General features: G+C 38.7%; 1 protein-coding gene across 1 annotated transcript; it reads right to left on the reverse strand.

Annotated features, from left to right (window-relative positions):
* Window positions 1–2,292: 2,292 nt before the first annotated feature.
* LOC139718804 (transcription factor RFX4-like) lies at window positions 2,293–15,730 on the reverse strand. The gene is made up of 15 exons (XM_071630269.1): window positions 15,718–15,730; window positions 14,401–14,482; window positions 13,471–13,594; window positions 12,535–12,596; window positions 12,011–12,088; window positions 9,556–9,694; window positions 9,081–9,272; window positions 7,222–7,372; window positions 6,884–6,942; window positions 5,619–5,766; window positions 5,267–5,361; window positions 4,336–4,453; window positions 3,935–4,054; window positions 2,926–3,218; window positions 2,293–2,427 (listed from the first exon to the last, which is right to left on the reverse strand). Exons 1-15 carry the CDS (start codon window positions 15,728–15,730, stop codon window positions 2,293–2,295), a joined length of 1,809 nt encoding a protein of 602 aa, XP_071486370.1.
* Between the last annotated feature and the right edge of the window lie 965 nt (window positions 15,731–16,695).

Raw genomic sequence — 16,695 nt, forward strand, 5'->3', positions numbered from 1 at the left:
TTGTTTTACTTCTGGAGTCTCCGAAAGAGACTACATTGAGAGACCCGCTTTGCGCACGCGCAGCCATATCGCTTTTCTACGCACGAGTATTCGAACGTAGTTCCCTTAATTAATTAATCTTTATTGATTGTTTTACAAGATGTCCACAAAGGGCAATTGTAGTAAGCCTATGTCTTTATGCACTGATCAGTAATGGATATGTTTAGGTCTTTCTTGCTCTTTTGAAAGCATGCTATACCTGGACAGTAACAGTTCCTAAACTAGGATTGAACACAGCCAAAGCAAACCAAATCAAGTGATATACATCATGCCTTGGCATACCTCTATAATTCCATATCATGAGGTTATCAGTATATATAATGATACACATGTACACTGAACAGTGCCATGTGATTAGCAGTGTATTGTATAAATACATTGTACTCATACCCACTTTTACCCACCTCTTTACAGTACTGAGTGATTAGGAAAAAACAAAAACAAACAGGTGTACAATGTTATTCCATGCCTACACCAATCCCACCAGACATATATGTACAATGTATATGTCTCAAGCAAATCAGCCTGTGGTTCTTACTCCAATTTACATTCATGGTACAGTTTAGTCCAGGACTGTCCGGATATAATTGTGCACCTTTAAGAGAGAGGTAGAGACTGAATTCAGCCTTCTTTTAAAACCAACTGATTTGTAATTGTATTGAATGGTATCAGAAAAGTAGATTACAGAGGAAACCTTGATATGATGAGATTAGCATTCAGTGAATGTTATCTGGACCAAGTTGCCTGTGGTTGAGGAATGAGGTATATTAAAAGTGCTTTAAATTGTGGTAGAGCTATTAAAGGAAATTAGATTCACAGTTTATTCATATCTGAACAGATGCAATAGCCATGTCATCTCTTATTTTCCTTCTAGATTTCGAGATTTTTGTGTGTAGCATGTGAGTCCAGATTGTTTGATGAATAAATTATTGAATAAAACCTAAGTAACTAAATCATGCAATCAGAGAGTTTTGCTGCTTATTTCATGTGACTTCTGTGAAAACAATGGATCATAATGGGACATGAAAGGCACAGCATGATACAACTCACACATCCCTAAATTTATCAATAGAAACCAACCTCAAGTAAGTGTAATCCGTGTTCGTCAAATGGTTAACATAATACGATTCATTAAGGAGCATGACACTTAATGCTGCAGATACCACAAGCTTTCCCTCTTGAAACACCCATCTAGCATGGTGTAATTTATCTCTGAATGATAAATTAATGATTGCTTCTCTTCCGCTTTCAGACCACTCATATTTCCTTCTCATAAGATAAGGAGAGGGATGACCTTACTTTGTTTTTTGTTTTGTTTTGTTTTGTTTTCAATTGTGGCAGTGGAAGCTATTGTCTTAAAAAGGGATTGAATAACGTGACAGGGATGATACCGTTGTGGTCATCGGAGTAGATAGAGGTCTCAAAGTCATTACGTCTTCCGGAATTGAGATATAGTTTACTGTGAAGCTATCTACAACAGCTGGCTTATGCAGTGTTTTCATTTTTTATCTCAAGCTCAAGAGTTAGGTAAGCATCTGAATATAGTTTAAAGACTATCAGAACTATGAAGTTTGATAAGAGTGCCACATTCAAAGCTACATGGGCATGTAGGCTAAAGTGAAACATTATGTCACAAAATTGACTTTAAAAAAATAGTATAGAGTAAAGCAATGTAAATAGTGGAAATTTTCATTAAAGTGAAACATGAAGGTGTGATAATAGTACATGTTTTGTTTTGACAATTCACATGTGTGCAAATAGTGCATGTCACAATGACGCAAATTAGAAAGGTTAGAAAAGGTAACGACATTTTGTCACAAACCTCCCATTGACCTGCATACAAAGCTTTACTAAACTGAATTCAGCAGGAAGATATGATATCTCTTTGCATTAAATTATTCCATTGAATTTATGATGATTGAAGAGGAGGGATTACAGTTTGCAAATCATCAATAGAAAAGAAAAAGAAAGACGACACTTATCAATGAGAAAACGGATGGGCGGCACTAGGCTATGGTTTTCCCTCATTAATTTCCATATGATTGTGAGCGATACTGGTTGATGTGGTGTAGTATAAACACTCTGTGATATTAGTGAGCTGTATATCTGCGACGCGAACGCTATTAGACGACGCAGTCTCCCGGGTTGGACAATGAAAACAGCTGTCTAGCGCATGTGCAGAACATCATTTTTTGGCCTAACTAGCGTCGTCTTAGCGTTCCCGTCGGAGACTGGAAGTTCGCTATTAGTAAATTAGTAGTGTGTGAGCTGTGTGGTGGCGAAGGCATGCTGTGGAGCCGGGCTGCCGTGGTGTTGATGCTGGTTGGGGCCGTACGGATGGATGATGGAACCAGCGGACATGATTCCCACATGGTGATGCTCGAAACCCTGTTTTCAACAGATGAAAAGTGAACAAGTGTGTAATGAATATAATCAAAGCCCTTTAAATATCAACACTAGGACATGCACACTGAATCATAATTAATAGCGCAGATACACTCATTCGTATAAGCTTATTTCTTCTAGAGTTTTCTGTCATTATAGGACTTACGTGGGCATCATTATAAGCATTTTATAGATGGGTAAGAGCTCCCGAACGTATTTATAAAAACGAAAATCAATCTTTCGGAGCTCGTGAAGGAACGTCAACTTCACATCCATCATTCTTTCCAAGACACGGTCTTAGCGAACTTTTTAGATGAAACGCTGTCTTTCCCCTGATGCACTCTGTATATCAGTGATAGCCAATACGGAATATAATTAGCTCACGCATGTGAGGACGCGTTTGGGTCATTACGCGGCACGGAGGCCCTTTTCATAAATTACATGTACTTTTTACATTACTGTATACCCAACCACGTGCACAACATCCGATGAAGAACAAACCTTCCGAGCATTCGATGAAAGTTGCCTTTCACGGTGCGCATGCTCGTATGGCCCATATTGAAAGTCGTGCTGCTGTTGCTGATACACAGCGTAGTGTGTTCGGTTTACATCCGTACTGCTGCCGTCGCTGGTCTGAACTCTGGACCAATAGCTGAATCCCGCTGCGCGTGCTGCGTTCTCATTGGTTGACGACAGAGATGCATGATTGGCTACGCCACGAGGCGATAACGGAAGCACTTCGTGGGGCGCATGAGCACCTCTCCGCGGACCAACCCACAAGTCTTCCAATTCACCTTCAAAGTAGATGAAATAAACGCAATAATGATGGTGCTGCCGCGTCAAATAGGAATGTTCCATTGATGCAAACAAACATTTATGATCCGTTAAAGACTCGAATGAACAGGCTAAAGAGGATAAACATGATTCACTACAGTAATATAGACTTGAAAAAGACTTTAGAACTGACGAATTATAGTATAGTGACGTAATCATTACAGCGGAAAAGAGAAAGGGCGAGAGAGAAGAATATAGTACAGGAATTGACACTTCCTTTTTAAATCTAGATAAAAAAAAATGAGAGTTTGAGAGGGGTTTTGTGATAATTAGAAACCACTTATATGAAATATCAAATACCGTACAATATTCTAAGCGGAATTAAAAAGTTTATTTGATGAAAATCGGTTTGTGATGTGGCTGACATCCAAAAACAAAGCAAAACAAAGTGGTCTTAACAGAAGGTGGGTCCCACCTTTCATTAGAGTCAGTTCGTTTTGCTTTGTTTTCATCAATATTTGATTCCTCTGAAAGTTGTGTGCTCTTTATTATTTCATATAAGTGGTCTCTGATTATCTCGCACAAAGTTAAAACCTGAATCCCTATCTCAACCAAAACTATACCATCCTTTTAATGTGATAACTATCGATATTGCCTGCAGAAATCGAAGGAGGAGCAATCTACTTCCGTCATAGAGATATAAACTAGAACAGTTCATGATTGTCTTGACGCCTACCCTCGACAGGCGCCCCCTGGAGATGACGAAGAGACATGTTGACCCTCCATTCAGCAAGGATGAGGTCAGACTTGTAGAGCAGGTACTCCTCAAGAACCAAATGAAGCACATGGAAGGAACCTACGGATCGATCAGAATGTGTCGACGTTTAAAAAAAATCAAAATACCTACACATTTTCACACACAAACATGCATGCACCCGCCCAGCTAGTGCATGCACATATATGCGTGAGTTTTAAGGAACGTCGCTTTACAACATCGCTAACACCAATTCTTCATAATCATTGTCATTTTTCGTTGTTATATACCAAAATTCACTCCCAGCACGGAAATGCGTAACGATTTCTCATATCAACACCGATCATTTACAAGGGATATCATCATTGTCAAAAGACACTCACCGAAGCTGGGGGCGCTATTCAATGTAAGATCACGCATGACCTTTGTGCTCATGATTGACCAGGTCAGCAAGAACTTCCGGGTCAGGTTTGCGGCATTGTCAGACAGGTTGCTACCGGGCTGTGTTATGAAATGTCAAAATGATAAGGACAATGTGATAAGACAATGTTGCTGAATGAGGTGACTGTACGGACAGTGCGTTATTCCGCGAAATTCTTACGCGCAATTAAGATATGAAAATTATCCACACACAATGTGGAAGGTTAATCAATGTGAAATAGAACATTATTACAATATTGAGTCGAATCATCGGGTTGGACTTTTGGTAACATGGTTATTCAGTGGACATCCAAAAAAGTCAATTTAAACATGTGACTATGTCACTTGCTTATGTAGTTCTGCAAGAGATATCGCACCGGATTGTCGTCTCTTATCATGTTGATGTATTTCACTCTTAATTCTGCTCATTATTATCGAGCATTACATATCATTTTTCTCCCAAGACAAAACAGGGACATACAATAATTACATTACTCATTCAAATCCAACAACACTCTTAATTTTTGTACTCTGTTGCATTATGTATTCAAAAAAGAACAGAATGAGGATATAGATAGCAATCGACCTCACCATCACGTGAGGCTGGCCTTTATTCAGAGGTTGTGCAGTAAATTTCATACTAACCTGTCGATATTTTGCACTAAATTCATGGATACGATGTACACCAAACGTTTTATACACATTGTAGGCCTACTTGCAACAGCAAATTCATGTAATTATCATCTATAATGTGCCGTGCCAAGACCAAAATCAGATATTGAAAGTCTAATGAAAGACACATATCGCCTGTTACGCCACGTCTTACAGGGTGGTTTGATCCCATCAAAATACTGCTCAATACACGAAATAAGAGAGGAATGGATTATGAGTGACCTTTGTGACATAGGTGTCTAGAAGTCTGTCCAGCCAACCAATGAGCTTCTCCAGAGTGACGTCATCATCAAGCACTTTCTCAAAGTCGTCACACACTACAAAGAAAATCATAGTACTGAGATGAGCATGAGTTACAATGCCACTCTTTCGATGGAGCATTTGAAGTTACTGGCATTAATGTTCTTTAAGATTTTAACCGAGATATGAGGATTCCATATTCTATAATTTTTATTACTAGTCTTATCTTTCCCAAGAATCCGTAATGTGAGAGGACAGAAAGGAAAGAGATGGAGGGAAGGAGTATGGGATTAATGCACAATTGTTACACATATTAAGATTGTTGATTGCATACAATTCATGATAGCGTTGTATCGTTTGGCTGGATCTCGGCTTGTCGTCATGGCGACTGTCTGTCTGCAGATGCCGTCGAGGTCGAGGAACGTCCAATCATCGGCCATCTGAAGGATGACGTCACTCGCCTGGGTCACAGATCTCGCTGCCTGAGGGAATATTAGAAGTTGGTTCATATACTGCGTGATATGTAAAACAGCAATCGGGTGCTTTTTGCACAATAAATTTTAAACATGCAGGTTAATACGAAACGAAACAGATAAATCTTAACAACAAACAAACTAACAGATAAACTTCACTGAATCAAATTTAAAAGAATGTGTTGCAGCCGCACTAAATAGGTAACAACACAATAGTAGGCTCCGTTAATTCATACATTATTATGGACACGTTAAGGATACAAGTATGTAAATGCATTATGTAAAGATAAAGACATGTGATTATCCATACTGACCTAGCTTGAAGTCTCTTGTAAAGATAAAGACATGTTGTGATTATCCACAGACCTAGCTTGAAGTCTCTTGAAGCTATGTCGATTCGATATCCGCAGAAATTCAGACGTAAACAAAGTATATGGAAGAAATTGTTGCTTGCATAGGATCTCTGGCCCGTCCCCCTCCCCACTCAGGCGGTCGACCATACACATAAGCTTAGATTCCTAGAAATACCCCATTTACGGAGGGAGATGGGTAGGATTTTGACCCCCTATAGCAGGCTTTTGGAAGGGAAGCCATCAAAAATTACCCCTCTATTTTAGGGTTTTGGAAGGGAGGCCAGCAGAATTGCCCCCCATCACATGCTTTTGGATAGGAATTAACAAAATCACCCCCTAAATGAAGGAAGAGTGCTGAGGTAAAGAGTGTCCACAATTTCAGCAGCTGCATAGACAGGAATACATAGGGACGTTCTCATGCTGAATGTACCAGAGAAGATGTCCTGCAGCACTTTTCTTTCATTCGGGGTCCAGGCTGGGATTTTTACAGACCGACATGTCTGAGAGATGTTGGGAAAGATTTGTAAACTACCCCTATGAGAAATATTTCGGGGGGGGGGGGGAATGATTTTTTTTAAACCTATTTTAAGGAATTTTCGGGGATTTTTCCCCGAGCTGAGCCCCGAAAATATACCCCTTTCCCGGAAATCGGGAATGCGATACGGATGACCACCTGAGTTAGGGGGGGGGGGGGATCTCTGGGTGAGTGGTGAACAGACACAAAATTACGCTGACGACTCATTGCTAAAGGGGCATGTTGGAACAAAACCCACCTGAGCCAAATGGTTGAGAGACATTTGTTTTCCCATGAGTGATGAGAACCTCTCCGCTTCTGAAATGTAGAAGAATTATTATCTATTGATTTCACAATTAGTCATAAAGAGACATTCACTGATTGCAAATGGTTTCTTTATTCTTTTAATCTGCGCGGAAACAATGATACCCTTAGCCTTAACAAAATCATATCATGCCTTTAGATAAGCTAAATACAGTAGACAAAATTCCTTCACTTGGTAAAGAGTTTTGTGATTATTTATTGCAATCTTTAGTGCCATGAAGTTAATTGCTTGGGGGAAATGAATAAATGCAAAATCATTATTAAATGTTTGACCTGTAAATTTCACGATCTTGAGTCCTTGGGGTAACTTGTCTAGCGCCCTCTCCAGCCAAGAATGCAGTTCACCGGCAAACCATCGGATCACGTGACTCAAACTTTCAGGCAGTGGCTGCAGTGCAGATGGCACTAAAACCGATGAAACCGTCTGGTAAAGAGAAAAAGTATAAAGTCCGTCATGTTATTCCCCAATGGTTTGATGTGAAAAAAAAAATCCATCGTAGATAGATGGACAGGTAGACTGACAGACAAACAGATGACAGACTGACTGACAGTAATGAATGAGCACATTGTCGGAAAGCACAGACAAGGGATGTGGAATATTCTCGACATAGTGTGAGTGTTAAAACACATAAGATGACATGTGCATTGATGCTTCCTATAGGTATTCATGTTTGCGAAAAGAACAGCACCAGAAAAAGAAAAATTTGCTGTGGATATAGGCCTAACATCTTTAGTTTTGATCAGTTCTTTTAATGATGAAATGTATAATTTTGTTTCTAATCAAGAGGACATCGAAACGCCGCCAAACAAGGTCCCCGAGGCATGGGGTCCTAATGTGTGTATTATTGGTTTTAAATGTTGGAATCAATTGTGATATGACAAACGAGATATGAGGTGAATGAGAAACTCGAGGGCTGCCCGACAGAGCATCGCTCAATAAGCCTACATGCAAAGTGATATGCGAGTATCGAAATGCACCGAAAATGGACAGGTGGATGGGATAACTTGTTACTCATTCGTATATACGTGAAAATATTCAGAAATTCGAATATACGCTAGTATTCTTTCCTGTTTACAAGCATTAGATGGGTCAGCCTTACAGAGAACACATGCCCTGCATGCTATACCATTCATGATGGTAGCATTAGACAGGTGGACATTCCAATCTCTTCCCACAAATACCTTGGATCTCACAGAACTTGACTTGGTATCTGGCAAGTTGGCCATTTGACCAATCATCACCACGTTTCCGTCAATGTTCACCTTTTTGTTCTCTCGTGATTGTCGCGCCAGAAGAGAATAGCATATCAAATTCCAGTTTACGTTGAGGGAAAATAACACGTCGTAGTCACTGGTTTCAACGAGGGAGGTGTTTCGGCCCATGCAGAGTCCACCCAGTATCCAGGAGGCTTCCACCCAAGGGTCGGGCATCCAAAACTACAACGTTACCTCCCTCTTTCGTGCATTTGCCAATTCATCTTTATGTTATATCATTTATCAGCAGGTCCTCCAGTTATATTGCATCTGTGTTTCATGGTTTAAGCTGGACGCTCTCGGACACTGAGCGTGAGTTAGTGTGACTGTGTCACCATTTTGTGTGTTTTACTGTGACCCTCCGTAACGCGCAGAAGTCTGGATTTTTTTTAACGATACTTTTGCAGTGGAATCATTCTTGCGCCTCGTTCCACCTTGCCACAACAGCGGATTGCAAGGAACACTTGAGATTAACTTTGTCCTTACCATTGCCAAAACTAAGACTTGTCATGTGTACAACTGCTCTTTGCTCAGTGGTCTTGGAGGTGTAACTCACAAACGTCACAACAGTCCACCACCCGCTTTTACCATGTCTAATGAGTTTGGTGCAATGAACTAAATGGACTCGGGTGAGCATTCTCTCACGGACGAGGCAAGAGGGATATTACTATAGGTTGGGAACGGTCTTCCAGGTTTTCATCAGGCATTTTGCTGACAGTCTGCAGCTCACGAGCCTCATCGTTATCGCTTCATCCCTGGCTTTTATCGGTAAGTCATAACTTTGTCCACATCCTTAGAGTTTATAGATACTAATACAGCCTGTACGTTGAAAGCTTAACATCAGCATCTCTCTGACTTGTATGCGCGCGCATTCTCACCTTGTAAAGAATGATGTCACAAATACCAACTATCCGAGCAACACTGTCGGATTCTAGGATGGGTAGTATGTGTGTTGGCATACCCTGCCAGAAGTGTAGCAAGTAGTGTTGTACCTCGTCGAAGCTTGCCCGGATAACCGTGTCAACTATCCGCTGACAATGCGTGCGATACATGACCAGGAACGTAGAAACCTGTTTTGGTATTGGAAAGCAATTCCAGAAATAAGTCATAAAAACTGAATATACAAAGAATTATGCTGCTCCGTATAAGAAATCAAGAAAGCAAACTATTTAAAAAAAACGTGTGTGTAATCAGGAAATAAAAATGTATCCCTTACTATTTGATCTTATAACTTACAGATCTAGTATGTGTTTTCATAAAAGAACTGAGTACGTGTCGAACAGAACACATGTGGGAAAAAAAGGGAAATCCGACAAGTTGAATTCGAATATACATCATGGGGACGGTACATACCGATTCCTTGTTGATTTCAGAGGGTAGGTTAATCGTACTGACATCCGGAAATTTAGGCAGAAGCGAGCCGAGCTTGGTACGAGGTGAATAGGACACGGTCTGTTTGGGTGGGTCCTTTTTGGTGCTCTCTTTAACATCGCTTGAAGAAAAAAACAATGAATCCATAAAATTGTAATTCCCAACACCACCGTAAATGGATTGCATCACTTCACTTCTTCATATTTACAGCTATCATGAAGTCAACCTCCAGAGACAGCGTAAAATGGAAGCGAGTTGAGAACACTTAAAGTAGGACGTCACCTCAGTGCACCGTGACCTTCTTCTATACGTGTTTCACACTTTGAAGCTTTCCGATTCGCCCATAAGCACATTACTTTCTTTAAACGACGATGTTCTTGCTTTCAATTATCGATGTTTACACGTAAAAGAAAAAACAAATATATATATAATGATATTTGTAGTCCGCATGTTGGTACCAGTACAGAAAAGATGACGAAGTAGGGTGATAATTCTTTTTTTTTTTTTTTTGCATTTCATTTGTCGAAAGAGGAAGACGAATGTATTCGTCGAAAATTTGGTTTGAATGAATAGCACTGTTGGACTGAAATGCATTACCACCCTACTTCGTCATATTATATATATATATATATATATATATATATATATATACATAATTCCAAGATTAACTATACATATATATATATATATATATATATATATATATATGTTGATAAGGTAGTCCACGTGTTGGCAAGATAAAAAGATAAGTAACAAAGCTGCAACAAAGTTCATGCTGTATTAACCAACGGTTTATTTCTTCACACAAATTTTCGAGCGTCTCGCCGCCCTTATCAACACTTGAGAAAGGGCGGCGAGACGCCCGAAAATTTGTGTGAAGAAATAAACCGTTGGTGAATACAGCATGAACTTTGTTGCAGCTTTGTTACTTATATATATATATATATATATATATATATATATATATATATATATATATATATAATTGAAATAAGTAACAATGAACAGAATGAGATGAAAAGTGGTGGAGACGGGGCACACAAAGAATGACTCCGGGCTGGCCGTGTATGAAAATGTGTATATACTACAGCAATACAGCAAAATCCCAATATAAGTGTCAGCGTTTTGCTGGTACTTTATGCTGGGACAACTTTAATTGAGAACAAGGTGTACATCTTTTCTCTGTGGTGTATTTTGTCCGCACCACTTCTCGCCAGCAACAAAAAAAACCGCAGTTTTATTACTTTATTAGAACATCGTCTGTTTGTCGATGAGGCGTGTTGTGACAATTTGATATTTCACTATCTAAAATTGAAGTAAACATCCCCTTCAGGTCTGTTCATCACTTAAATGTTATCACATTCCGTCGATGAGTCATATATAGAACCACTAGGAGGACAGCCAGCCTATACTCCTATAACAACTGGAATGTTGCTTTGCACACGTGCGTTGCTACTGGAGAATCAAATCAATCTATACCTCCCCCCCCCCCCCCCCCCCTTGGAGTGTTTGACTTCGGAATGACAATATTTGGTTGGTTGCATTGTTCTCGTTTCCCTGACGCTGAGGTGTCTTCGTGTTGAGGGCAATTACTGTCACTTTGAAGAGTCCATCAACTCAACAAACTTCACCACGAGAGACGGGTGAAACATGTTAGCTTTTCTCGCTCCTTCAAGTATGAGAAAGACTGCCCGTAGCACGATCGGTGGTTTTATGCTATTGTTATTTCCTTTATTTGGGCTTAAATTTCCGTGCTGATATAGAAATATAACTTCTGTCTGGAATGATAAAACAGACTTGAATTTGTGCTGGGGAAAAACGACAATGATGTATTGTAGTCTCGCCCTAATGTTAATTAATGTCGTGTAAACGACATCAGAGTATAGTTGCCATGTTCGATTAAAGTTTGTATTGCCCATGCTCGAACGACTGTCTTCAAGTACTGCGAGAAATAGATATACCGTTAATTAGATTTAGTGTTAATCTACGATAATATTATTGTCTACACACACACTTAGTTCCTCACCTTATCTTTTGTGATTTGTAGACATCAGAAATGTCACGATCCTGAAGAAATCAAATTGATTACCAGCCTGAAGTGTCCCCTTCTCTCTCTCTCCCCCCCCCCCCCCCCCCCCCGTCTCTCTCTCTCTTTCTCTCTCTCCCTCTCTCTCTCTCTCTCTTCTCCACCATGTCTACGATTGCCGACAAAATACTTTCACGTTAATTTCCCAACTTTGATTCTGAGCTGTATACATAGATTCGTGTGATTGTGGATCCGTTTTTCAATAGTTTTAAAAGCTACATCCATAAAACCACTTCTCGTAACTACGTGAAATAAAAGTGTATGATATGTAAATAAGATTAGCGGATTTACTAGTCATGCCACTTAGTATACGTTCCTTGACAGAAAGTTTTCTTCTAGTGCCAATCATACCTGGTCTGAGCCTTTCTTGAAAACGTAGCGTCGTAATAAACAGACGACACCCTCACCGCTATGCCGTAGTAATGGTACCTAATAGAAGACAGATCAAGCGGGTATAGTAAAAATCATGAAAGGCTATGATGAATTAAACAGCGATATTCACTGAACAATTATTTAAAAGGAAAGAATATCAATCAGTTAAGACAGTGAATATAAATGTAGAAGGAATCGACTTTGATATCGGAAGTTTGCCGTGCTTTGTTATAACAGTTTCTATTTTGTGTACTGTGTGATGAACTCCGCCGTCTGCTACGTTTCTGTCTAACGTTCAAGCCCTGGCAACCCAATTGAAAGCTCACAACTCACAAGCCATGGGGTTTTGTTTTGTTGTTATTGTCGTTAGGTTTGTTTTGGTTTTGGTTATGTTTTACCGATACTGTATACGATGTGTATTGTCGAGTGGATCCGTACAGGAGAATATATTCGACAAATTTTGAGGAAGTCATGGAATTTGTGTTTCATTCCTGCATGCTTACTTGGATTGACCACGAGTGCCGAGGCGCCGAGTGGTAACCTGCGGAAATTGTTGTCGGATAATCTGCATGGGATGTGGATGAGACAGTTATCAGAAGGATAAAAGAAGCAAAGGAATATAATATAGGAAATATGATGTCAAAGAATGCAACGAAATGTCCGAGAAACAAGAAGATGCATCATGAGGATCATTCACCTTTTGAATTTGTCAACGCAGAGTCAGGAGGGAAAATTTATGTGTGTAATCTTAACAGAGTAGGCCTATAATCAGTGGTGAAATATTTCCGTTGTTATTGGTTCAACGAGATTTTACCCAGAGATCATTATAATTATCGTCAATGCCTAGATAGGATACTACCCAGTTGCTTTTGAAAACGGTAATTGATTCAAAGAAAATAGCCGCAAAGAGGCAGTAGATTGTAGATGGCAGCTATAAACGAATCTCAGAGCTGACAAATCTCATTGAGTCTGCAGGAAGCCCCCTGCAAACCTAGCTCATTGGTCCTAATTATAAAATACAACACATCCTTGATTTGGAAATTACTTTTCCACATTGAAATGCGTTTAACATTCAAACATCTCAATGTTTGCTTTGTGAAACCTCCCTAAAACACAACTTTCATGTGTGAATGCTTGCAGCCCTGTAAACATGTTCATAAACATAAGATACAGTTTGCTGTACCTGTTCGGGGTGTGTACTGCCAACTCTAAGATAAACTTCATAGCTCAAACAGCTTTACAGTCTTGCTTTAGATTAATAGCGATGTTGCTTGGTCTGTGCAGTTTATATTTGACTTTTCCCACGTTCTTTCCCATTGTCTTTTTTCATGCCATGAAGAGCATTGACTATAACTTAACAGATATTATCAATTTATAGGTAGGAGGAAAATCGTCACAAGATCAAAGGTTATGGGTCTCTAAATAGGCGTGTGATGAACCTTGCCAAAACTTGCTGCGTTGATCGGTATGGTGTTGGTTTTCCTGCAGAAATCGGTATAGTGAACATAGAGGGCGTTCCTTGGAATGCAAACTCCGTCTGCCAACTCGTAATTTTCTTCCAACCTTTCAAGAGATAATTAAGATGATAAAATATGTCAAACAGAACATGTTATAATGAGATACGTTAGTGACCTTAGTGTGCGCATGGTGCTGTACATCTTTTGAACAATGTATTCTATGATTGATGTCGTGATTATTTGTAATGCGCAGTGGAGAATAATGTATTATTATAGCAGCTGCGCAATATAAATGTCCTTTATCACTATTATTATTATTGTCATCATCATCATAATCATTATTACATCAGATTTTTGTAGAGAATTCGAATTAAAAGTGCCTAACTTATTTGTGAATTTGCTTGGAATTTATGTCATAACGGAAATTCCAATGCAGCAAATTTCAATTTTATTGTTCGTATAAGTTACTACAATCCCTGCCGTACTGCATGTAAGAACATGAGGTTACAAGTGCTACAAGTTACAAGTCTTGTCATCTTAAGGAGTCTATCAGACTCTGATGTAAAGAATGATGATAATTTATGATATAAAAAGCGGATGAGTTTTTTTTTTTATCTTCTTTATTATCATTCTTGGTCTTAATATCATAATGGTACAAGTTGTATCATGATATCATTATCATCATCAAAGTGCGGTCATTATCATTATCATTATCATTATCATCATTATCATTATTATTATCATTATTATGATTATCATTCTTATCATATTCATTATCATTATCATTATCATTATCGTTATCATCATCATCATTATCATTATCATTCTTATCATTATCATTATCGTTATCATGTCAATATCATCGTCTCTATAAGGTTTGTTATACCTAAGCCTTGTTTTATTCTGGCTTACCATACTAACGTCTTGGACGTAGAGTGGGGTAATCCCACCTCTGGTCGAGAGAGTGCACGAGATATGACGTCAGCTGTCGAATCTATTTCATATTTGAGTGAAATGATGACGTAATTGAGTACAAGCTATGAAGTTATGTCCAACATCTATACATGAAACGAATTGTCAGGTGCAGCCTCGTGTGAGTAATTTTACGCACTTTTTATTTAAAGCATTTTTATGATCAACAAGGTGTGCTCACATTACTGTCTCATATTGCCAATCTTCTCGTACAAAGGAAATTCAGAAAATGACAATGAAATGTAATAGCTTTAGACTTATTTTGCACAGTTTTTTTTTCCCTTGACGATAATGTTAACCTCGCTGGTGGCGACTACTGGTCAGGTATACCATTTGTTGAGTTAAGCGCATGTGTAACGTCTCGGCAGTGCTGAGATATATATCTAGGGAGAGCAGGGTTTCTTTCTCCACCTGTAACACCTCTCTTATGGCTATAGCCAAGAAGTTATGAGCAGGAGTAGCGCTTGCACAACAGAAAAGACTCTTCCTGCTGGAGTTCGCTCTCTCTCTCTCTTTCAATGTGCTGGCAGCAATGAATAATTACTTAGTATGTGCGCTTTGAATTGGTGTAGCGAATCAAAATGCACTGGAAAAAAGAGTTAAAAACACTTTGGAACGCGCTCAAGTAGAGTACTTTATTGAAAAGACCACATAATAATACCAGATTAAAGGATATGAAATCAACGTGCGCAAATGTTTCTTGTTATAAGAGAAATTCATTTTCATTTAATTTAGTTTTGCGCATTGCAGGAGCACAGAAATACATAACATTATTGACGATATGCTGATTTTTTTTCCCCTAAACTGTTCTAAATAAATTGTAGAATTTATTCAAATGTTGTGTTGAAATTCAGCTTAATTGTAATTCGATGAAATTTGAAACATTTGCGTCGTCTCCGAACTTCGTTTTGGAGCTAAAGAGCGGAGCCATGGATGCCTTCGAGCTGAAAGAAATGTTAGGCATCCCATTGAAATGCTTTGAAACCAAACATGTGTTTGCCTGAATTACGAAAAGTTGTCACTCCATCTAAAGCACCTCCCTGCTATATCGCCTTCGGCGGCAATTACCCTATTTAAGTCGGTTTGAAATGTTCTGGAGCAAACTACAAACGTGGGAACAGCCGAGTATACAGGTGATACAGGACAATGAATCTAGGAAAATGGATGCAAAATATAAAGAAATTGACTTATTCTATCAGGGTCCTTGTCCAAAGTAATGGTAATAAGATGATTATTTGTAACAATCTCTCTGCTTACCTGCTGCATCCATCGTCTCTCTGACGATCAAGAGCTTCAAGCCGTATAAAGTGATATGTGATTGAAAGCCGGATGACTTGGGCGATAATAATTGTGTTCTTTACACGAACACGAGCAAGAGAGATTTACTGAAATAAGACTATTTGCAAATCGTGATTCTCGGTTTGTTGACTTACATCCAAAGACAAACACGTTTAAGTCGAAGGAACGCGGCTAATCGAAGGAGACATGAAGAAAGCTGAGAGGAGAGAGCAAATAGAAAGAGGAAGAAGAGTGAAGGAAAGAAATCCGAAGCAGGGAAAGACTGAAGCCCTACTGGGTGTTATTGGAGGTCGAAATAAAACAAAGCAAAACAAAGAAACAATAATAATTCGCGCTACATCTTATATCTAATCTTCAAACAAACAAAAGTGACATTGGTGTCAAATATTTTCGATATATATAATAGCTAGAACCCACTCTCTTTTTTTAGAGTGTGAATGAATGGCTGATCATTTCCACTGGCCTTTTCATTAATTTTGATATACAGAATCTTCAATTCAATTCAATTCAATTCGTTTATTTCCATTTCAATCACAGTAAAAACAACATGAAGCATTACGTGTTACAGATGAACATAAAAAATAATGACATATAAAAGAAACCACAAAGACATCAGAATTACAGTCATAAATTGTTACAGATTACAGCAGGCAACAAGTAAAATGGAAAATGGTGTACACATAAAAAGCCACACAGGCCTGTAGGCGCGCATACACCGTTGTTACAAATCATGTAGAATTGGAATCTAAGTTATTTTCAGAAATCATGAATCAGTTTTATACAAAAGATATACAAAAGAACATCAAACAAACACAAAAAACGAGATAAACATAAAAAGGATTGTTAAATACATCAATGTAATTTCAATAAAAAGACAAAAGATGTCTTTTATACTGCTTCTTAAATATAAATCATTATGTTGCTTATTATAATTAT

This window comes from Diadema antillarum, unplaced genomic scaffold (assembly GCF_040938485.1).
Source record: "Diadema antillarum isolate AM-2024a unplaced genomic scaffold, OU_Dant_1.0 scf00000099, whole genome shotgun sequence".
Taxonomy (NCBI): domain Eukaryota; kingdom Metazoa; phylum Echinodermata; class Echinoidea; order Diadematoida; family Diadematidae; genus Diadema; species Diadema antillarum.

Coding starts and splice junctions, on each gene's coding strand:
- LOC139718804 (XM_071630269.1), bottom strand. Junction 12,597..13,470: donor ACGCAGCAAGTTTTGGCAAG/GTTCATCACACG, acceptor CATCCCATGCAG/ATTATCCGACAACAATTTCC. Junction 3,219..3,934: donor CCAGGGGGCGCCTGTCGAGG/GTAGGCGTCAAG, acceptor TCTACTTTGAAG/GTGAATTGGAAGACTTGTGG.